This window comes from Sebastes fasciatus, chromosome 21, assembly GCF_043250625.1.
Source record: "Sebastes fasciatus isolate fSebFas1 chromosome 21, fSebFas1.pri, whole genome shotgun sequence".
NCBI lineage: Eukaryota > Metazoa > Chordata > Actinopteri > Perciformes > Sebastidae > Sebastes > Sebastes fasciatus.
The window spans coordinates 8796280-8820026 of NC_133815.1; the positions used below are offsets into that span (position 1 = coordinate 8796280).

General features: G+C 40.5%; 2 protein-coding genes across 4 annotated transcripts in view; one reads left to right on the forward strand and one right to left on the reverse strand.

The window, feature by feature from the left end:
• dync2i1 (dynein 2 intermediate chain 1) overlaps positions 1 to 11467 on the reverse strand; it is an 11729-nt gene extending 262 nt beyond the window's left edge. The window contains exons 1-23 of one of the 2 annotated variants that reach the window (XM_074621718.1): positions 11319 to 11467; positions 11097 to 11150; positions 9801 to 10455; positions 9648 to 9715; positions 9326 to 9550; positions 9157 to 9216; positions 8694 to 8744; positions 7819 to 8053; positions 7559 to 7661; positions 7254 to 7383; positions 7056 to 7167; positions 6886 to 6974; positions 6644 to 6773; positions 6318 to 6490; positions 5796 to 5958; positions 4357 to 4470; positions 4166 to 4227; positions 2655 to 2706; positions 2479 to 2539; positions 2048 to 2147; positions 1208 to 1339; positions 334 to 557; positions 1 to 259 (exon numbers count right to left, since the gene is read on the reverse strand). The exon at positions 1 to 259 is cut by the window's left edge and continues 262 nt beyond it. In XM_074621718.1, coding sequence (XP_074477819.1) covers positions 88 to 259; positions 334 to 557; positions 1208 to 1339; positions 2048 to 2147; positions 2479 to 2539; positions 2655 to 2706; positions 4166 to 4227; positions 4357 to 4470; positions 5796 to 5958; positions 6318 to 6490; positions 6644 to 6773; positions 6886 to 6974; positions 7056 to 7167; positions 7254 to 7383; positions 7559 to 7661; positions 7819 to 8053; positions 8694 to 8744; positions 9157 to 9216; positions 9326 to 9550; positions 9648 to 9715; positions 9801 to 10455; positions 11097 to 11150; positions 11319 to 11333 — 3180 coding nt within the window. In that variant the 5' untranslated portion in view covers positions 11334 to 11467 and the 3' untranslated portion in view covers positions 1 to 87. The remainder of the gene's footprint in view (positions 260 to 333; positions 558 to 1207; positions 1340 to 2047; positions 2148 to 2478; positions 2540 to 2654; positions 2707 to 4165; positions 4228 to 4356; positions 4471 to 5795; positions 5959 to 6317; positions 6491 to 6643; positions 6774 to 6885; positions 6975 to 7055; positions 7168 to 7253; positions 7384 to 7558; positions 7662 to 7818; positions 8054 to 8693; positions 8745 to 9156; positions 9217 to 9325; positions 9551 to 9647; positions 9716 to 9800; positions 10456 to 11096; positions 11151 to 11318) is intronic. The other variant, XM_074621719.1, reaches the window with a different exon arrangement.
• A 1336-nt stretch (positions 11468 to 12803) lies between these two features.
• The window catches only part of esyt2b (extended synaptotagmin-like protein 2b), a 40577-nt gene continuing 29633 nt past the window's right edge, over positions 12804 to 23747 (forward strand). For both annotated transcript variants that reach the window (XM_074622593.1, XM_074622595.1), the window contains exons 1-5: positions 12804 to 13413; positions 20258 to 20299; positions 20784 to 20918; positions 21234 to 21310; positions 22927 to 22999. In XM_074622593.1, coding sequence (XP_074478694.1) covers positions 13027 to 13413; positions 20258 to 20299; positions 20784 to 20918; positions 21234 to 21310; positions 22927 to 22999 — 714 coding nt within the window. In that variant the 5' untranslated portion in view covers positions 12804 to 13026. The remainder of the gene's footprint in view (positions 13414 to 20257; positions 20300 to 20783; positions 20919 to 21233; positions 21311 to 22926; positions 23000 to 23747) is intronic.

Here is a 23747-nt window from a genome sequence, read left to right on the forward strand (position 1 = left end):
GAAAAACAGATGTATAAATTGATCTTTATGCTCTTCCAGAGTTTTAAAATGCAGTTAATGCAGCAATACAAGATGCTTCGAGGTGTTTCAGAAGGCTTCCGTCATCATACTCTCCAACTTCTCCTCTTCTGCAGTAATGGGCGCAGTAAAATGTCTTGTGAAATACTGCATTTCTATCTTCCCCGACTTGTGTGCCAGTGCTACTCCTGAATATGTGTTTTGTTGTCCTGAGTCTCCAAACACAGCCATGGCTGTCACCCTGAGAGGAGAGGAGAGCATGAACACCACATACATCAATATAACAAATCATCCCTCATATCCGTCCAGTGTTACCTGTCAGAGTCCATCCGTTCGGTGACCACGGGCTCTGTGTCATTCTTCAGCAGGTCCCATATGTGGAGGTTCGAGGCGGCGTCGAGCACACAGAACACTGCTGGTCTGGTTTGGGTCCATTGAAGTGAGACCACCGGTTCCCCGGCGGTACCGTTCCTCCACTCCGCCACAGGATGCTCATGGCTGACTGCATGCAGCCTGATACTGCCGTCCCCACAGCCCACCTGGAATCAGGACAGGGAAAAGTATATTATATAATTTATTATAGTCTTATGATTATCTTTTATATTTATGGTACTTTTATTTGATGGTCTTATTGGCATGCTGTATTGATTCTGTCCTGCACTATGAGATCACCAAGGACAGTTTATGGTTTTTGGCATTTGCTGTGATGGCAAAAGTTGATCATAATCTCTGGATTGGATCATAATCAAAGCACCCTGAAAAAATGAGATGCATTTGTGCGCAGCATTAAATCCTTGCAGGCTCCTGTTCTTTAACATTTCTATGTTAAATTCATTTAATGCTTTTAATGACATTGAAATCTCTCCAGAGGAAAGGTCTCATCATCCACACCCAGATGACTACTGCAAATTCACAAAGCTGGAGAGACTTTTGCTGGAAGTTTGAGGTTTTTCATAACCCCAAAAATGAAATCAAAAACTGGACTTCAGAATCAGTGCTGGAGGCAATATTGGTTGGGTGGTCTTGTCCCATTTTGCAGCATTTTTTGCTCAAGCTGCCACAAGGAGGATATTAGGATTTGATATTGAGTTCACTTGTGTCTCTCTCTCTCTACCTAGGAAACATGTCTAAGGAACTGGGCATCAGAGACAAATATTTACGAAAAACAAAGAAGGCAATTCACTCTCACCAAGAACAAGTGTGGCCTGAAGGGAGAAAAGTGGATTGAAGTGACATCAATGGGTCGGACTCCGGCCTCCTGAAACCTGTAAAACTTTGGTGGAGCCTTCAAACCGTGACTCGTTTCATGATTGACCAGACCCTAGAAAGAAAGGATATTAATGCACAAAATGACATAAAACAAATGTAGGGCATTGGGTTGGAAATAGTTTCTGAATCTCTTGAGCGGGTTAAAGGGATAGTTTGGGTGCTTTGAAGTGGGCTTGTATTAGGTACTTATCCATAGTTAGTGTATTACCTACAGTAGATGACAGTCAGCATGACCCCAGTTTGGAGAAGTTTTTAGCCACCTAACAGAAAAGCTCACCTAAAAAAAATCAATATCAGTTTCAGTGTACGCTATATTTAGAATATTTTTGCCGGTTTATTTTGCCCTGACATAGCTATACAGTCTTTGTTTCTGACAGGGAACTGAAGCTGTTATCTATGCTTTCACCAAGCAACCAGACTCCATTGAAAAATACATGTGTGAGATAAAATTACAGTTTTTTTCAACGGAGTCTGGTGGCTTTGGGGGGAGCAAAGATGGATACAACGGCTTCAGTTCCCTGTCGGAAAGGGCTGTCTCACAGCAAGGTAAAGTGGTAAAAACATTGTAAATATAGCATACACTTAGACTGATATCGAATTGTTTAGGTCGGCCTTTCTACTACTACTACTTACTACTTTCTACTACTGTAGGTAATACACTGACTATGGATAAGAACCTCAAACAACCCCTCTTCAAAACACCTGAACTATCCCTTTAATTTGTAAGATCATCATATATGGCAGACAAGATAACGCTCACCATATTGGTGCCGATAAAGAAATGATTGGAGTCTGTTGGAAGGAACTTTAAATGCAGCGTCTGTAACGGCCCTGTTTTCGCTGCATCTCGTGATGATACCCTGAGAGATAGACAGACCAAGAGAGAAGGACAAAAAAAAAGAAGCCAAACCGGAGGTCAAAGGTTACCGCATTCCCAGCCAAAAACAAACTGTGCAAAAGTAGAACACGACACTTCATCACATTCACACTGCACATATATATATACAACCACAGATATATTTCCCATCAAATGTTGAGGTGACAAAAACACCAGCCCGTAGTAAATAACAAACAAGATCGTATGACTGCGACAGAGCAGCTGTATTCCACTGGGCAAAGACATTGTGGGGTATTTTGAGCCCAGCGGGTGGCAGTGACGGATGATCATCTCAAGCTATTTATCAATCTCACCTCTCAGCAGTGAGAAGATGAGAGCTGTGAAGTAACTTCACTTTGCCGCCGGGCCTGAGCCCTGCATGAGAGAACGACAGAGAGAGAGAGAGAGGCTGAAGCTGGAGCCACATGTGAGAGAAAGATGAGTATGTTTGTGGAAAAAATAGGAGTGCTCTGAAACGTGACGGCCTTACCTAGATCTGTTGGAGAGCCTGCCTCGTTGGCTTTTGGGAGCTCCACTACCACCTAAAGGACACAGAGAGGAAATCATGCAAGTCCATCAAGGCATAACTTTTTCAAAATCGTTCTGTACAGAGGTTTTCAACACGGGGCAAATATCTGTATATAACAGGATAGAGGGGAGTGCCATTCTGAGCCTGCTACAGAAAAAAGTTCATATTGGATTGAATTGAACTGAATGGAATTTGTCACTTGTACTATTATTCTTTGTCTTAGTTTTATTTAGGTTATAATCATGCTGAAAGTTTTGGAAATACAGTTCCCATCATTTTGAGGGATGTGAAAAGTAGGGATGTCGCCATGGAGTCAATCTTTTAAGCCTGTATTTGTTTTAAGGCTGCCCTCCTCTCGGTTGTTTGGTGTTAGTCAACATAGATTTCTTTAGTCGATTAGCTGTCTTTTGTGCTTTTTTCATGCTGAATGACTTATTTCCAAGAAGCTTATGTGCACATCTCTGGTAAACTCAAGATTTAAAGTGGTGTTTTGTGTGATTCTTTCTACTTTCTTTCAACAACTAATAGATTTGTCTACAAAATCGTATGAATGTTAGTCGATTAAGAATTTTTTTTGGTCGAGGACAGCCCTAATTTGTTTACATTTTGGCAAACTGGCATCATTAAAAGTATGACGAATTATCTATTAGCAGTTTCCATCTGCAACACACTCATAGTCTGATGTACTCCGTGGATGTCTTTGATACTGAACAAAACTTAAAAATGTGTCGATTCTCAGGCAAGTTTTGCAGATACAGACCATCTTTTTTCTATGATTTATAAGCAGATTTATGATCATTTATTTGCGATAAATAAGGCAAAGACAGAGATAATGATATCCTGGGGAAGTATAAGTCAAGCTCAATCTAAAAATATCTGTATCATGTCTGTGTATTTAGATTTGACTGAATTATGACTCCGAGAAGGAGTGTGATTTTTGATGTAGGCGTTAAGTACCTTAATTTAGGGATGCACCGATACTGATACTGACTCAGGTTCTCGGATATCGGTGACAATGGTGATGATCCTGTTTAAGTTTTGACCAATTTGTTGCTGCATTAATAAGCTTTTCACCTGAATCGTAATTCCTGTTAATTTTGAAGATTTTTAAGTTGCTTGTGTACGATTTTTTATTTTAATAATAAATAACAATTCAGTAAATTTATATCTGTCATTTGTCACATTTCATTTATCACTTCCACGGATCGGTGCATCTTCCATGAGCTGCTTGTCACAGCCACTGCTGCTGCAACTGCTGACCCTGTTTATGAGTGGGCCAAATCAGCAGGCCACACTATTATAACTAACTTCCTGTTGTTTTTACAGCGGCATGCACCTGTCCCTTTCACCTCAGCAGTATCTTTGCCTCACGTGTCTCTCGTGAGGTGAAGGTGGGAGGCGCACCTCATACTTTGAAAAATTCTGGTGCAGAGAAGAAAAATATGTAGGATCTACTTTGTTGCCCAACTTACCCAGAAATTTAAAACCCCGATTTCATCCAGAGAAGCCAGCTGGAATGACAATCCTGACGACTCTGCGTTATGAAACGGAATAACAATTAAATGTAAACCCGCCTGTGAATAGCAGAAGCACACGGCATATTTATAAAACGATACACAAGACCTTCAATCAGCGTGTTAACTATCCCTACACCATTCCATACCTTCCTCAGATGCCAACAGGGGGACCTCTGGCCTCGGCCCCCCCGCTACAGCGGAGGGGACGACTTCTACAGACGTCACAGACGAGAAATGGCCCGACCCGGACATCACTGCATCTGTGTTGACAAGGTGACAAAAGAGAGGATAAGAGCAGACACTGAATCAACACTAATGTTATGAGAAAAAATAGCCTCTGAACTTTAAGTGAGAGGAAGGGCAGAGGCTGTACTGAATTACCGTATACAGTAAATAAGCATGTTGACCTCTTATTGCCTGCTGACATTCATTTCCTTGCAGCGCAAAGAGTGAAATACACAACAACAAAGAGGACCGAGTGAAAGATCACTGGGCTTTATATTCTCAAAATAAAGGGAGACAAAAAAAGCTCAGTAAACACATGCTTGGTGTTAGGTTGCGGAAATTAAAACGACCAATGACACGGTATATTTAACAGCTTGAAAGGTGTTGATTTCAATTTCCTCAAAAACGCCTCAGAAGGCAAAAATTCAATATGAAAGAGCTTTAATATTTTTCCTAGCCTGCAGTCAACAGTAGCGTTACTTGTTTTTTGCATGCGGTTTTAGCAAAAACTGTCTGGAAAATCCCCAGTGCCATTGTTCCAGACCTCTGACTTTATGTAATATTCATATGTGCTCCTTAAATAAATGAGTTATTTTATTATTGATTAATCCGTCCATTCATCCCTACTGGTTTCATTGATATCTTTCATATTAGTATGACTGTGAGTCGTGTATTACATTGCATTCTATGTGGTATTCAAAATGTCTTAAAGTTAAAGAGGACCTAATATGTTTATTTTCAGTTGCATACTTGTATTTTGGGTTGCTACAAGAAGCCCAGTCTGCTCTAATTGGTCAGCTGGCCCTCTCTGTTGTGATTGGTCAACCGAACTAAACACTTTGCTTCAGCTCCGCTCTAACTACTGTAGCTTTGTTTAAGGGTGTGACAAGCTAACTAATAGGCAGGTATTATGCAAATGTGTTACTTGGTGACATCACCACGTTACGGAAGAAAAGGTGGGACTTCAAGCAAGGCGTTTCAGGCAGTTCAGGAGCAGTGTTTCTCCCTTTGGCATGGACTTTGGGCTTTGTAACTTTGCAGACCTTTTACATTTTAAAGGAAAGGGAAAAGCACAAAAGCATAATAGGTCCTCTTGAACTTGGTGAACCCTGCAGAAACCCACGAGGAAATCACCATCTTCTTTATATAAAGATACAATTCGAGGTACAGTGGAACAGAGAAGAAAGTAGAGGGAAAAGGCACAAAAAGCATCCTATAAAACATATAAAATTATAATATGGCAAGAGTGAAATCGTTACATCTTTGGGAAAATCTCAGTTTCAAACTCTGTAGCACAAATTCATCGGTGGTATTATCATCTCAAACAGCCATGTCCACGTGATTCTCATCTGTAACATACCAGTGGAGAAGGTCGGCTGCCGGAAAGTCCACTCATCCTCCCCTATCTTCAGGCGGTAATGGTCACTAGCACGCTCCCTCAGGTCCCACAGCAACACAGAGCCAACCGATGTGCCTGCAAACACCAATATGGCCTTCCCAGGGCTGAAGCAGCAGCACTGCACCTGCAGCAGTGAGCATTAAAAAGGGTTACTGTCAGTACGTTTTTGTGGATGTTAGCCGTAGATGTGTGTCGGTTCCTATACGAGTTATTAGCAGATTTGATTTCAGGCCACTAAATTGTTTTTTAGTGCATGTTACATTTTAAGACTGTTTTTTGGGATATTCATATCATGGAATATGGAGATTTACACTATTATTTTCGAGGGCAACTAGAGCAATAAGGCAGACGATTAATGCTCAGTATATTGAAATTGTTAAATCTGAGCTAATAAATACTAGTCTTGCCAAAATGTCGGAAAAGTGTTGTTATTTATCACAACAAAATTTGCTACAACTGAAAAAAGAATCTTTAAAATGTCACCTCAGATTCGTAGACGAGGACTCTTTGAGGTCTGGACGGCTCCCAGATGTTCCAGATGCAGATGAGGGTGAAGCTGTCTAGACGCACAGCGCTGGGCTTAGTCGTCGGGCTGTGGACTGACATCATGGTGTGCCTCTGGACCTGAGAGAAGTGCACCAGGCTGATGGGGCGATCTGCAATTGACAATCAAAAATGGTGCAATCCATGGGAAGAGCTACACATGTGCTGGTTTGTACAGCATATTCTGAACAGTTGCTATGGTCCACAAGGTGCAAATAGCAACTAACAACTGATAAAGCACTAATGAGAATACTGTGAAAATGTACCATAAAGAAAAGGCAACTTAGTGTTGAGCTGTAAACTCCCATCGCTGAAAGACGGCGTGTCGGTTTGAGACCTCAGCTTCCTCAGGGATTTTCTCTCAGCTCGATCCTCTTCCAACAGAACAACCATGACCTTGAGTCAGTCACAAAAGACAGCAGACATTAGCTTAGGCCACAAAAAAACCTTCATGTAGGAAGTCAAGAAGTGTTACATTTTCAAAACTATGTACGAGTAAAATGACAACCTGTGAGGCTGAGCGCAGGAATGCTGTCAGACGCTGTGAATCGAAGTTCATTTCACTTTTGTCTCGTGCCTCCTGGGAGCGGTTCGGATCTGTCAAAACAAAAACACTGTTTTTGAACTCTACATGTAAACACATCAGAGAGAAAATCTTTTTAACAAGCTTCTCCTCACCCCCGCAGGCTCCGTTGTGCTCCGGAGGATGCTGCGTCCACTTCTCACACACCTCGATCTCGTCTGTCTGGATGTCTCTGTCTGCATTATCCTCATTACACTGAACATAAGCCTGACAAGGAAGACGATATTTAGACATGGACTATTGCAATTCTGTATGGAATATTTTCCTTTAAGGAAAAGAGAACAAATACTGACCTGTTTAGTGTTTTCAGTTCCAAAGGTCCTGATATACATGTCATATTCATTCACCGGTGGCAGATCCAAAAGCGAGACTGTCATTGAGAAATCCAGATCAATTAAGCGAAGAAGCTCTGTACTGCGTTTCCTGAAAAAATACACATTGAAGGTACAATTAAAGAACATATACACTCTGTACATGAGAAATCCTTGTACAAGATTCCAAGACAAAAGTGCCCCGGATCATAAAAAGTGAGTCCCCATGAGTATCTGATCAAATTACAGACCATTTAACAATATATCATTTTTGCAGGTTAACTTACTTCTGTTTTGTGGCGACCTTCTTGCTGACTTCACGCTGCTTTGCGGCCACAAAGTCGATAAACTTCCCACGTTGGGAGGCTCTACTCTGGTTCTTTTCTGATCCTATCAACAGAGCAGCAAAGATGCATTATGTCCCCTATAATTCTACACAAAATATGCAGACATTTTCTTCAGATCAGACATGAAGAAACTAATCTGGGTACACTGTAACATGCATTAACACCAAGTGCTTTTGATAAGACAGAAGAAAGAGCTGTACCTCTGGACCATTTGGGCCTCTCTTCCTCCTCTGTGCTCGTAGTTTGTCTGGACTGAGCTGTTCCGACTCTCTCGTTCTCTTCATCCATGGCTCTCTGAATCGCTTCGATTTCCTTCCTCCTTTGCGATGTCACTTCCTCCTTCTCTTCTTTACCCGCCTCTGGATGCTGTGGCTCCTTCTCATCCTCACCTTCATTCTCGCTCTCGTCCATCTCCTCAAAATCCTCCTCATAATCCTTTCAATAGAGAAATTCCACCATTTATTACATGCAATATGTGTAACGCAATATAAATAATGATGCCATGAGCACAAACTTTGCAAGAATGAAAATGGATGCGCTCGTAAAAGCTCTGAATACTCACCACTTTCTTTGAACGTAAATCGATTACAGCATGCAAAAGCAGCACAGAAATGAGTAAATGAATGTTAAAAAACTAAATTTAAACATGATGAGAAAACTTAAAGGAACAGTGTGTAACATTTCGGGCGATCTATTGGCAGAAATGGAATATAATATTCATAACTATGTTTTCATTTATCTACATAGGGAGCGGGTCCTCTTCATGTTGCTCCACCATGTTTCTACAGTAGCCCAGAACGGACAAACCAAACACTGGCCCTAGAGAGAGCCTTTCACGTTTTTACGTCACCTGAAGGCCACCGTAGTTCTCTGACACGCTTGTGAAACTGCGGTAACGTGAGCCGCAGAGTGCAAAACCGTGGTACAGCAAGTGAGCGGAGGGGTACTCCGTTGGTTGCAATCTGCAACCACACCACTAGATGCCACCAAATCTTACACACAGTCCCTTTAAAAACAATAGAATTTGGTTTTACAATAGGTAGCGTATTTCATAATTAGAAGGCTGTTTTATTACCTCAAAGTCATCTTCATATTCCTGGTCGGCCAAATCTTCATCATTGGCAACCTGCAGACATTACATAAATGCATGAAATAGAAAATATCTTAAATAAGTGTGCAGAAATTCTTTGGGATGATTCAGCACTGCAGTGAAACTGAAGCTGAATGTACTGTAGCCGTAAAAGAGTGCATACTGTATACATACTGTAGCATGCAGTGCAGACAGTATATGGCTCACACACCAAACAAAAACACCAAGTTTCAGCCTACCAACAGCTGCAGCATGAGCTGAAATATGGTTTGTTTTCATGCAAGAAGCAATGGAAATGTAGCTGCGAGATCATCTCCATTGTAACTGGCTTGATATTATATTGTTTATGTTCAGTCAGTTATCAATCAGAAGAAGAAGAAGAAGAAAAACCGCCAAACTAAAAACAAAAGTCCCCTGAAATGCACCGCAAAGTAATCAAGCATCTTACAGGCTCCTCTGTGACTCCTACATCTGTCATACTCTGGTGCTCAGGTACCTTTGCTACATCCTGGATCACAAAAATGACACATGGAGGGAAAAGAAGCCATCCAATCCATTAGGGAATCATAAAGAGAAAATAAAATGATCTATTAGAGGCAACTTATGGGCACACAAACCTCAGTTTTAGTCTCATGCTTATGACTTTTGTCAGATTTCTTGGAGCTGGTCTTGTCTATGTGATGATTTCTTTCCTCCTCCTCCTTCTCCTCTCTGTGCCTTCTCTCTTTGTGTTTGTCCCGTTCTGCTCGCTCTCTGTCACCATGGTGACGCCTGACCTCTTCGCCTGCCCCCTTCGTGTCCCGATGCTCTCTGGATTCGATGTCGTGCCTCCGCTTTTCATCCTGGAGAACAGCAAATATCCACACACAAGCCACAACTCTGAAGTGAAATGCTTTGGAGTATATAGGCAAAATGTTAATTTTTTTTCTATATGCTTACATGATGTCCTCTCTCTTTGTGTCTCCTCTCTCTCTCCTCTTTGTGCCTTTTCTGTTCCTCTTTGTGCTCTGAAATCAGAAAGACATGACCCCATATGGAAATAACTATCCTGTGAATATGGTGAGCTAAATGTGCACACTGCTGTGGCCTCACCTCTTTCCTCCTTCGCTTCCAAAATCTTCCCGTCTCCATGTCTCTCTCGTCTTTCCTTGTCATTCCTCTTGTCTTCATATTCATCTTTGTGTCGCTCTTTCTCTCGATCCCTCTTCTCTCTTTCGTGCCTTTCCATCCGATCTCTTTCTCCCTCTCCACCTCTCCGTCTCTCTTTCTCAGCCTTGTGCTCTCTGTCCCGTCCTTCTTTCCGTCTCTCCCTGTCTCTCTCTTCCCTCCTTTTGTCCCTGTCCTCCTCATTGCGTTTCTCTCCGTCCCTTTCCCTCTCTTTCTCCTTATCTCTGTGTCTTTCTGTGTCCCTCTCCTTTTCGTGCTCCCGTTCTCTCCTCTTGTGATCATCATCGTTCCTCTTCCCATCTACCAACTTGTCTCTTTCCCTTTTCTTCTCCTTGTCCCTGTCATCTCTTCTGTCCCTGTCCTTGTCACTTCTCCTATCCCGTGAACCCTCTTTCCGCCGATCTGCATGTCTGTCTCTTTCATCTTCATCTCTCCTCTCCCTTGTACTCTCCCTGGGTTTGTCCCTCTCTCGTCTGGACTCCTTCTCTGGGTCCCTGCGGCGTCTCTCTATGGATTCCCCACCACGGTGCTTCCTCTCATTGTCATCTCGCCTCCTTACGTCATCACTATGTCCTTCCTCCTAAAAAGAGAGAGAACAAAACCATTCATATGATTTGGATGTAATTTTGTCTACTGTAACGACCCCGAGGTCGTATGAACATTTATTTCTGTATTCTGTGTATATGCTGTAATGTGCTGGATCCTTTTGTTCTCTCTCTCTCTGTGATGTGTGTGTGTGTGTGATGAGCTGCAGGTATGCTTGGCAAGGTGGCTGATTGGGTGTAGGTGCGTAGATTGATCCAGGGAGATGGTTGGTTCCAGCCTCAAGACACCGATTCAAAAGGCCAGTTTCCCTCAGTCCCAGCGGGCTCTCCTTTTTCTCAACTTTCACCAAGACGGCCAGCAAGAAAACCAACGAATTGTAATGACATTTGCAAACACATAACACAGCCCAGGTTTGGTAGGGTAGGCAGCCTTTTGTTTAACCCATTGTTCTCCTGTTTTTCAGTAGGAGTTAGGTTAGTATTTGTCTTTTGTTTCCTTTATTTTAAGTAGGTAAGTTTAGGTTGTTGAGCTGTGTTTTGTTTATTACCCTGAAGATGAGTAAATAAACTTTAAAAGGGCTGCAAACTCCTCGTTGCTGGGTGTCTAGCCTCATTATTCATGTTGCACCAGGGTTTTGTAACACTATTGATATAAATCCAGCTTTACTAAACTCACCCTGATGTGTCTCCTCAGGTCAGCTGGTCTCCATGTGTCTTCCTTGGTTAGTTTCTGTATAAACACATGTGTTATGTTCACTGTTAGACCACATCAACGTTCACTCAAAGACAACATCAACATACTTCTATCATATCAACATAAAACCAATGACAAGGACACGACATTTCTACTGAATAAACACGTCCCAGCTTTAGTCTAAGTCATAGATAAAGCTCTTACCTTGTCACTGTGCATGTTATAATCTGTGTTTGTATATTTAAAGGCTTTTTAAACGCCGAAAATCAACTCATATGTTTGGTAACGACGCCGCCATGATGGTTAAATATCGTCTGCGCATGCGCAGTTTGTTGGAAACCAAGGAGATCGCGTCACTCTAGCATAACAACAGGCTTGTTAATCAACAGCAGAGCAATCGCTGGAGTCAACAGCAGTTGCCCTGGTAACGGCCACTTTATTACTAAATGCGTATTTTTTTACAAACTCTATGTCGTTTAAACGATTTAATGATTGACACTAATAGTATATGTGCTGCTAAGGTTCATTTTAGATGTTTTCAGTACAAAATAAGTAGCACATTCAACTCAACACAATAAATAAATAAATAATTAAAATATAAAACGCCCTCAGTGTAGTCAATAAATAAACTAAACAACCCTCTGCATAGGAACGATACCCCCAGAATACAAATATACAGTATATATATATATATATATATATATATATATATATATATATATATATATATATATGCTCCATGACCATGTTAAAGGAACTTGTAGCTCTCAAAAAAATATTTAAAAAAAAATAATAATTATTTCTTTTTTTTAAATATATTTTTTAAAATATATTAAAATAGTATATAATATATAATATATGAAAAATATATATTAAAATATATTAATTAATTAATATATTTCAGACAATTACACAGTGGAAGGCCTGTGTTAACCTCTACTCAGCAGCAGATGGCGGTGTGTTGTTGTGTTTTTATTAGCTAGACTAGCGCACGGTGTATGATCCATGTGTACGTTTTGGGAAAGGAGCATTTAACCTGTGTGGAGCAAAGCAAAGTTCCACATTCACAAGTGTAAATTTTCCATGAAAGAAATGGATCTATATCTGTCAACAATTTCTTCCTCACAACACAAAAAAGCAATGAAAACAATGAATGTATGCAATATCTTTAAAGTTTTTAAGTTAAATTATTGTCATACTCTCACGTGGTCTCTTTTTTCTTCTTATTTATTTATTTATTTTTATTTATGTTTTAGTTTTTTGTGTGTGTTTTTTTTATTGTGTTTTTTTTTTAATATTTCATGTTGGTTTTGTTTCATTTCTGTTATCCTTTTATGTTTGGCACAACTCTTTGTTTATGTTTTCGCTATGCTTCTTCTGTTTGTAAATGTTTTTAATATTTTCTGCTGTTACTATGTATACTGTCATTTTGAAATAATAAAAAAAACAAAAAACTTTAATGTGAATTGTGGAAAGATGTCAATAATTTTAATCATGTTAACATTTTCTCAGATTTTGCACTGTAATATATAGAAATATTATATTTGGCTGCAAAAAAAAAATTACATTGATATTGCTTTGAGCTGTGTTAACCTCTACTGAGCAGCAGATGGCGGTGTGTTGTTGTTTTTTATTAGCTAGACTCTAGTATAGTATATAGCTGGTGGCGCACGGTGCATGATCCCTGTGTGCGTTTTGGGAAAGCAGCATTTAACCTGTGTGGAGCAGAGCAGAGCAGAGCAGAGCTGAGCTGTGGACTGGACTGGACTGGACCATGCTGTTGGCTGGACTGGACCATGATGAATGCATCCTCAATGGGCTGGTGTGCAGGTGAGCCAACGTGAGAACCGCCAGGCACCGCTTTCGCACATGGGAACAGCAACCTTTATGCGCATTTTAACAGTTTGGAGACATGTCTAGAGACAGCATGACAGACACACGAGGAGTCCATTCACCTAAGGAGAATGGACACGTCCCCAGCTCCAGCACCAACTTCCCCCATCCCCATCCCTCTCAGCCTGAGGACATACCCGACGACACCCCGGTGTCTTCGACCAGCGAGATCACACACACCTGGGCTCACGTCGCCAAGACCTTTGTGCTCATTTTCCCCATTTATGCACTTGGCTATTTCGAGTTCAGCTTCTCCTGGCTGCTCATTGGACTCGTTATCTTCTTCTGGTGGAGGAGAATCACTGGAGGGAAGCACAGCAGACTGACCAGAGCTCTGGCTTTCTTTGATGAAGAGGAGGAGAGAAGTATCAAGCAGAACCTCGCCACCTCTGATATGCCACCATGGGTAAGTAAGAGACACATATACAATGTGATGATGATAATAATGTCCTTTAAATCCCACTTGAGCTGGTTTTCTCTGAAGAGCATGTGGTATTTTTGGGTGAACAAATATTTTGGAGTTTCCAGGAAGATACAGTCAGCTGACAAGAGAGCAAGGAGGAGTTGAGTTGAGCTGTAAAGCTGTGATGAAGCAGCTGTCCCCAACAGCACTATGACATTAGACTGAGTCCCAGTCTAAATACAGCAGGGTACAATGGTAAACCAGACACCACGCTGGAAGGGAAACATGCCCACATGCAGGGTCCCTGTTATTTTGGGATTCACACTGCTGCTCTATCTCTCTTGCAGTAACTCACTCAGCTATTACAGCAGCATGTCATTTTGGCAAAAATAATCAGGGTTAAAACAGTATAGTGTTTAGGACAGGGTCTGAAATTCACTTTTTTTTCAGTGGCATGCAAGTATTTATTTATGTCTGCCACTCGGAAATGTTATCTGCCACTTTTGAAATCTATGTGCTAAATGAAGGAATAATATTCTGGATCTGATGTAATTCAATGTTCAATATATGCAATATATGCAGGGTCCCTGTTATTTTGGGATTCACATTTCTGCTATATCTCTCTTGCAGTAACTCACTCTATTACAGCAGCATGTTATCTTGGCAAAATAATCCGGGTTAACAGTATAGTGTTTAGGGTAGGGTCTGAAATTCACTTTTTTATGTCTGCCACTCAGAAATTTTATCTGCCACTTTTAAAATCTATGTGCTAAATGAAGGAATAACAATCTAGATCTGATGTCATTCAATGTTCAGCTATATTTTACATAAAAAAAACATTATATGCATGATAAATTACAGTGTTTTTATTACACCGTGGCTTCCGGGGACTCCTATTTTCCAGGGTTGGGAGGGTACTGTACACAGTACTGTACTGTACTTTGTTATTGTCATCTATAGTGGTTATTTGCATAAAAATATAATTCAAATGATCATAGGAAATAAATGATTGCATTTTTATTTAAATATTTGCTTTGATTAAAAAAACATCTTGGCATCATTAGTTTCAATGATGTATTATACTGTAAGCAGCTTAGAGTTAGTGTTAGGAAGTTAAACAGGTCATAATTCCCTCTCTGGTATCTATTTTATATTTCTGTGAAAACATCTCCGACAAACATCTGGATTTATTCAAGTTTCTCTCCAAAAATGTAATTTTACATTTGAACATATCATGATAAAGTTGGAATTTACCTTCGCCCAATACTTATTTTTACTGAACTTGACCGCACCATAATGTAACTCAATGGACCCTCCGTTAACGTTAGTCGCTCCGTTATTTAGCCAAGCAGGACTGTGTTGCCCAGCGACTACTAACAGATAACGTTACTAGCTCTCCTCCTGACGATTTCAACACAGATTTGTTGTTCACAGTGTAGCATTATCAGAGAGGGGCTTCCAGTTCCAAACAAACTGAGACACGATACAGCGTGCATGCGTGACTGTCGGAAAGCATCAATACAGAGGAATCGATTGAGTCGGACAATTCGGAACCGTTTTTTGACGGGAAACCGATTCTCTTTTCCCATCCCCAGAGTTTTCCCTTCCTTCCCTTCTCCTGAAACCTACTGAAAGACCGTTGGGAGCCCCAGTATGTATAATCAATGAGATAATATAGTTTGCAACTCAGATGATATCTTAGAGATAAATATTTGAAGATTACCTTCAGGCAGTGTTTTCCCACCAAAATGAATATCTGATGTTTTGCAGAAGAACTCATCATTTTTATCACATAGCCGGTGACTTTTCTCCAGCGCTTGTGCCTTTGAAAGAGGTTTGTAAAACACCATGTAATCCATGTTGTTAACTGCTGAGAGCTGGATTATAGCATCAAATAGGAAAGCAAATGGCTTGGCCTCTTTTTACGGTGGTATGATAAGTTAATGCACTTAGTCCCCCTAATGAAGAATATACAATGTTTACGCATCCGTAATTTCAATTCCATATCCATCGATTGATTCACTCTTAGGCTACCTGCTGACTCTTGCAACACATCCACAAGTTAACTCTACTGAAAGTCCGGTGGGCAAAGATAAACTGGCTCCTTCATATGTATTAACGTGCTGTATATCTTCTGCAGTGGAAACTGGTGTGAAATTGAGAGATGTCTATTCATTAAAACCTCTTTTAGGACACCAGATGGTCTCCGGGGGTCTGGTTTGAAAATCACTAAGGAAACAGTTTAGATTGCATTTAATCAAGTTCTATTCAAGCACAGCATACAGCTTGAATGAACTGCAAATTAAAGTGAGCCTCAAGTGTCAGCTTCCTAACTTATCGAACTAGACTTCCCCTATCAGACTCATCCCAGAGTTGCAGCTCAACTGCTTCGAGATGCTCAGCGCAGCCTCATGTTTTGAGAAGAGTAAAAAGCTTATTCTGCTGACGCACGCCTGAGGAGGCCTGGAGGCTATTAAATGGGGGTGGAGATGCTAGATGTGGTAGAGCAAGAGCATCCCACTTAGAGGAAAAGGGGCATTAATGAATGGCCTTAAGTCTGTGGTTCATAACAGAAACTGCAAGGCAAGCACTACATGTAACTCCGGTCATACCTGGAGAGGCTGTGCATCACATTACACCTTTCAGGGCTTTTCAGCAATTGATTAGCCCCAGTTGAGCCCATATCACTGCGTTTACACTACGCTTTCATCAGAGGTGGGCATTTTCGCCAGTTATAGCTCCCTAAATCTTTGCTAGTGGCAGTTTCTCCCCACCAGGCAGATGTGAGCCTTAATAGACACGATGGCACTGCTTTCACAAAGGCTTTTTAGTGAAGTGCCCCATTCCCAAACTTCTACTGCTAAAGAGCTCTCCTCGTTCCAGCTTATACCTCGGCTATTCATCAGGATGAGTCACTGGCTGGCTGGGCGAGCAGCTACTTACACTAAAAGTAACGATATGGATCACATCGGAATACATTTCACATACTGTCTCGCTAACTGCTTTTGTATTTATTGATTTATGACATTTTGCTCTGCTTCGTCAGGTATATGTGTGAGCATCACAACAGATCCATATATATATATATACATAATATAAACTGTATATACACATAGATGCTGGCTAAATGATCTAATCTATCAATCAAAAAGTTTAGAAAACAATTAGAAAATGACAAAGTAAATAAGTGCAAAAGTGCCATTATTCATCAATCTTACATTTTAATCATATATGAAATATTACATAGTAATGTTCTATGTATGATAAAATGACATGCGTCATATATAGAACATTACTAGACTATGGCAATATTGTATTGATACACGGACGTCAAGTCTCGATCTTTTATTGTATAAAGTATTAACCTCTTAAAAATCCGACGGCCGCTGTTCCGTCTTTCAGAGGTTGTAGCGGGCTCAGTCTTAAGAGTCAAGATACTGGTGTCATATGAATCTAGGAAACCTACAGTAGGGAATCGATTGGTATCAAGCAGCATGTTAGCTTGTCAGAGCGCTAAATAACGCTCCTAGGGCTGACCCGAATGCTTCGACGCTTCGACTGTTGCCATGGTATTCGACCAACAAATCACTATTCGAATGCTTTGTTTTTTTTATTTTATTTTTTTATAAATATAAGTATATAATAATAATATATAAATCCCAAAATAGCCCATGAAATAAAGAATAATCCCCTCAACATTATTAATTATTATTAGTTATTGTCAGACGGATATCGCTGTTTGTTGTGTCTAGAGGTGCGTGTGTGTACAGTAGTGCAGCAGCGGCGGCACTGAAACAGGGGAGATGGAGACAGACAGACAGAAGAATACGTCAGCCGTGGCGCCGCGCTGCTCTGCAAAGCTTCAAATACCTTCGAATTTTTCTCACCAAAGCTTCGAAGCCCAAAAAGTGGTATTCAGGACAGCCCTAAATGCTCAACAGTTAGGCTAAACTTTGAAGAGGAAAAACAGGCATGGCCATTTTCAAGGGGTCTCTTGACCTCTGACCTCAAGATATGCGAATGAAAGCTCTGAGTGAAAACTGTATCTTATTAGATAAAACAGATGTTGGCAAACGGCATAACTTACAGTCGAAAAAAGGTAATGAATCACAATATATCTTCATCACAATTCTCAGCATATCACAAAATGTTTAAAATAGATCATATGGTGACTTAAGTATCGTGATAATATCGTATTGTGTGGCCTCTGGTGCTTCCCACCCCGAGTAAATACACAGAGTCATTTTTATTCAAGGTGTGCTTTGCTCTGACGCGTCTGTCACAATTCATTTGTGCAGAGATTCTTTCCAATTTTCTCACGTCACATGGGCAGTCAAGAAAGAGGAGGCCAATCTGCTGCTTTACAAACTCAGCTGGATGCACTTCTGTCAGTCTGACTTATGAGATGTAAGACAACGTTTGCATTATGTGTCTGAACTCAGTAGAGATACTACACGTCAGCTGAGTCAAATCGTTTGTCTGCTGTATCTCTGAATGGTGTACTTTTTCAAGATATATTTGACGCCTCATTAACTTTATAATATCTAATTGGCAACAAGTTTGTATTTTGAGTTTGCTGTCAAGGTCCTGATTACTTTCCAGACTCAGTGTGCGCATTTAAAGCAGTTTCAACTCAGAGAGAATAACCCTCTTAGTCTCACTGTTAATTACACTTTCCAGACATATACCCCCAATTATTTTTCAGCTTCGCACCAACAAGCTGAATAATTACGATGCTTTACCCTCACTTTCTGCTAAGCACCTCGGTTTTATCAGCCAGCACTTAAAAGGTGTCCCGTTGAGTGTATCATCCATTACCTCACCTATATTTTCTGAATAAGGTCACTGTGTCAGGTGTAATAATGAAGCCTTGGCAGCGTCTCTTCCAGAGGATTATATTATTATTATATTATCCACCTCATAACAAAACTATAGGCCTGAATCTGTCATATTAGCTAGAACTTTCTGTCCCCCGTCCTCCTGCTCTTGTCACTGCTTTATCCACACTTTGACATAAATGCTGGTTAAGCACTTCTGCCGCCTCCATGAGGAATAGTGCTGCTCCTTGTTGCTGTCGCACTGCATGTCATATCTCAACAGCTCTCCAGCCAGAGACATCACTTTATCTTACTGTTGAGATTAAGGAGTAAACGCTTTCAATTCAGTGGGATGGAGGGAGGAGGGCTGTTTATCTGTTATTTATTGAGGCGGTGTGTGCACCGCTGCACAAATGACTTTATCCCAGGCATTTCCTTTACCTCATGTTAAATCGATGGCCGATTTACTTTGGTCGTTAAAGAGGATTAGTCAAACAGCAGCTCCGTCTCGCAGCACGACTGTAGTGTGGAGGCCTGGAGACATTACAAAAGACCAGTGTTAAGGTCATCCTAATTCTGTTTTCCAATTTATCTGTAAATTCAATAATATTGAGCAAATAAAATGGTGATGAAAAAAGTAGTTTTCCACTGATGTCACTTATTTTATAACACAAAAAAGATGTTGATAAAAGAAAGGTCATAAAAGCAATGCATTGTTCAGGTAGAAATGTAAGTTAGGATGGAAAAAAAATCCATGACCTTTGCTTAAAAGACTGTTTTGAAACTTCATTTCCTTTTTCCTTCATCTTCTTTATTTTTTATTAAGCAGCCACTCTATATCAATGAGCTCCTGCATGCATCAAACCCCAATAGAAACCCACTCTGCCCTCTTTTCTTTGAGTTGATTTTGTAATCACACTGTTGTATTGCTATAGCGATGCAGAATGGCAGGTTAATGAGAAATTTGACATCTTCAAACTGGCTGCTCCTGAGTAGAGCAGCTTTGGAAGCTTTTCAAAAAACCTTTAACGTGGGTTATGAAAGGGGATATCATTTTGGATTTTTTTTAAATTATTATTTTTTTTATTTTACTTACACATACATGTAACTTAGACTTTAACTAAAAAATAAGAAATGTGAAAGGAGAGGTCAAGAAGCCACAGGCCTCTACCTCCCCTCTACTTAAAGGTGCTGAATGCGAGATTGGGAGCATTTCTATTGCCTCCGCACGGCTCTAAACATAGCTAACGGTGCTAACAGCTAACAACAATAACAAAAAAGGAACAAAAAATAAAACTAAGCTCACATAATTTAGAAAAATACAACAAAAAATAGAAGACAACAAGAAGCATGCAAACTGGGCTGAAAAACGAACCAGTCAGTAGACGACAATCCAATAAAAACAAATAAATACATGAAAAACAATACAGGGAAAAAGAAGAGAAAAATATAAACACACATCAATAAATAATTAGATATTATGAATTAAATATGATGACAGTTTCCTTTAAATTTTTTCTAAGGATACCGAGCTCTTGATAATGTGTTCTTTGGAGTTCCTTTGGCATTAGCTGTACACCACGACATCTGAGGGAGTACTGGCCATGTTTCCTTTTGTAAAAACGACCTGTCTACTAGTATTATATGAATGAATTTGGTAATTCAATTTGACACGATGTTGGTAGAGAAAATGGCAAGATTCATTTGGCTCTTGAAATTTACACTACAGTACATACAGTAGTAATTTGACACTGTTTGAAATGGAAGAGATGAAAACAAACATTTATAATATGTCTAAGCTTTTGGTTTTCATGAGGGCGATTCTGCACCTCAGTATCTGCTACATTGAGTGCAGTCATTTCCTCTAAAGTGGCAGCTTTTTAAACTGATCGCTGTCATTTTCACATTGCCAGTGGAATTATCTCACCACATCGATCGTATGTGGAACTTGCCTTTAAAAATGTTGCATTAGCAGCCTTATTGTAATCAATACATACTAAAGATTATCTGCTCTCCTTTCTCCGTTGCAGGTCCATTTCCCAGACGTAGAGCGAGTGGAGTGGCTGAACAAGGTAAAGAATTGAGCGGCTGTCGCCTCGATTTGTTTGCTTGAGCGGAGCCCTCTTTTTTTTTTGCCTTTTGTAAATTGAAGTAAATGGGATGTCTGTCGCTCTTCTGCTCTCTCCTCTTCCCACTGGGACTGTGAGTGTTGCCACGCTGAACACTGCAGCGCATTTTGACTGTTTCTGCAGCGCTGTGAATGCATTAACCCTTCCCCATCCCCATGATCCCCATGATCCCCATGGCAACGACCTGGATGAAAATTGTAAAGCACTCAGGAGTAAATGATCTAGATGCTGACATCAAAGTTTAATCTGCTGGTGTCCCTGCTTGACATGTCTGAGTCATAGAGCTGCATTTTTAATATTGTAAAGTACATGTACATGCCTTTTTTATGATGATTATATGACGGGAAAGGGCAACATTTCTCAGTTTGTCCAAACAAGACTCTGATTTCTCTTTGAAGTTCAGTCTCCTTTGTTTGTATCCCCTCAGACAGTGAAACAGATGTGGCCATACATCTGCCAGTTTGTGGAGAAACTGTTCCACGAGACGATCGAACCGGCGGTGAAGGAGTCCAACGCCCACCTCAGCACCTTCTGCTTCAGCAAGGTCGACATGGGAGACAAAGTGAGCCCCCTCTTAGTGGTCCTGCATGTTTCTGGGACTGATCACGGGTTGTTTCAGCAGTGACAACACAGACTACTGGCAGCAGGTGCTGTTGGGACAGCTGGCAAGGGTGTGTGTGGGAGCTTGAACGCAAACGCACATGCACGTCGCTGGTAACATGTGCTTGTTTCATAAATAGTTTCCATATGGAGGTCAGGAGAGGGGTCGACCTTGTGCTTAACCACGTGGGGGTTTGGGAGGGCTGGAGGTGTTGGTGTAGTGTTGATGAACTGGAGTGGTGCAGTGGTCATAATGGTTCCCTCTGTTGCGGTTTAGCCCCTGAGGGTCAACGGGGTCAAGGTTTATTCAGAAAATGTGGATCAGCGACAGATCATCATGGATCTACAGATCAGGTGAGCCCACCAGAGCCCTGTTTAAATCATTATTATGTTGTTGTTGTTGATTAATACCTCTGTAGCTTCTTTTTGATTATGGTTTCCAATTTCCAGTTTCCACAGACCTTGAAAATTCTACCAGTACGATGCACTTATGTAAGGGCTTATGTAATAAATAAACCCCAACAGGGTGATGCCGCACCCCATCTTTTATCGTGTTTATTTCACAACAATGACCCGCTAGCTGTACATTATCCCGCTTATTACATGGCTACTTACTTAAGAAATTAAAGATTTGACACAAAAACGATCCGCCAGAGTCCGACATCAGAACTGTGCCCATAGCAACGGTCTGTTATACATAGCAACGGTCTGCTATAAAGAAATAACAGACCATAGAACGCTGTGACTGACCAATCAGAATCGAGTATTCAACAAAGCCATGTAATAAATAATGTTATCAGATGATGGGCAGGTACTAAAAAGGATCAAAATTGATGCAGCAAAACCAGAGATATCGTCTTTTATTATTCCATGTATTCTTCTTCCTTGTTAAAACCCTGATGCCTTTATTACCCACAATGCAACTTGACTGCTGACAGATCCCGGTGTGTAATGCTGGTAGCGGCTAATGTGACCTCGCTTCAGGCAATTTGTCAGATTTCGCACAGCTCCCTCTGGAGCCACAAAAGGCTTTATACAACTATTCTCACACGCAGTCGTACTGCCGGAAGACCTGTAAACAGATTCTGATGTGTAAAATCAGTCCTGGTCCGGGAGTCCCAGTCCCCCTCTTTCTTTGTTGATCTGAGAGAAATACATCAGAAGAAGCAACTGGTGTGTCTGTTTATGGTGCAACCAAACAAACTCACATTGTTTAAGTCAGTCAATTATTATTGCAAATGGGATCTGATTTCATGCTGCACAAAGTGCGAGTAGTTTTCCACACAACAGCAGAGCACAATAAACTTGGTTACCTATGCTGAGAAGTTAGAGGTATGCATCTTGTCGCCTGCAGCTGTTCTATCTAACAGCCCAGTGTGGCTGCTGCTCCGTCTTGTTCCATTACGCCCTGCAGTATTTACAACTGATTAACAACTCTTTAATGTGCAGCAGCAGCAGTGGGAAAGGTTCGGTATGCATTAGCAGTAACTTTAGCTCTGATGTGGTGTTAGGGGGCATGGACAGTAAACAGTGAGGTTTATATTAATGAGATAAAATTAGAGTTTAGCAGCACAACTATATGCTATGTAAAGATATATACTTTATATGTTAGATATGTAAAGTCTTGAATTCAGCGCGGGAATGGGGTGCTCTGCCATTAGCAATAAAAAACACTATATAGAGAGGTAATTACTGAACTGTAAGTACATTGAGTGCCTTTTGCTGGAAAAATGCCCACCATAAGTAGTATGAAAAACAGGGTTTGATTTCAGAAAAATCCATTAAAGGTCTGGAAACCATCAGGATTTATAATGCTTAATATGACTCAATGAGCTCAATGACTACGATCATGTCACATCTGGAGGAAACAATTCCATGAATGAAATAAAACATCATGATGTCTAAATTTATCCAACCATGAAAGTCCTGGATTTTTTTTTTGATACATATTTTGTGCTCTTGTCTCTCAGCTTTGTTGGCAACACCGAGATCGACGTAGACATCAAACGCTACTACTGCAAAGCCGGCATCAAGAGCATCCAGGTGAGGAAATTTTATTATTTATTTCACATCCTCACAGAGGTACTTTCCTCGGGCACGAGTCTTGGCCTGAACAAAGGCTGTCAGAACAGGAACATGATGCGTTGGATGTAAAGTGGCACGCTGACTTCAGGTAAAGGTCTGAGCTGTCTGCTGTAATTTAAGAGGCTTTTTCAGTAGCAGCTTTTTTTGTGCAGCACATGAAAAATAGGATGATGAAAGTTTTTAAGCTTTTCTCTTTTCACTAGAATATTATTTCTTATTATTTCTGCTCAGTGACGTCTATTAAATGTCTGCATATATAAAGCTTTCAGCAAAAGTGAATAATTTCATCATATGCTGGTATAAAAGCACAAATTGCTCATGTGTACTGTACACTAACACTGATGAGGCTGTCATGTAATGATGTACTTCCAAAGAAAGAACTGCTGGAGGCAAATCTATTTTGCACTGCAGACATTTTTTTTTCCTTCCTTCCTTCCTATCGTATTTATTGTCTTTTAACCACCTTAGATTTATTAGAAGACCGCTTGGGTGGGTCTGAAGTTGGGAACTATACCTCTCTGCAGAATTATAAAGATATAAATCAAATACAGCAGAGTGACTAAAGAGAAGGCAAAATAAAAAAGAGAATCATAATACAAAAGGAGACAATAAAAATATGATTATTAAAAGGTGTTACTGACATGTTATTGTAAAATATTATACATATTTATATATTATATTATTATCTGACTGATTCAGTGTATGT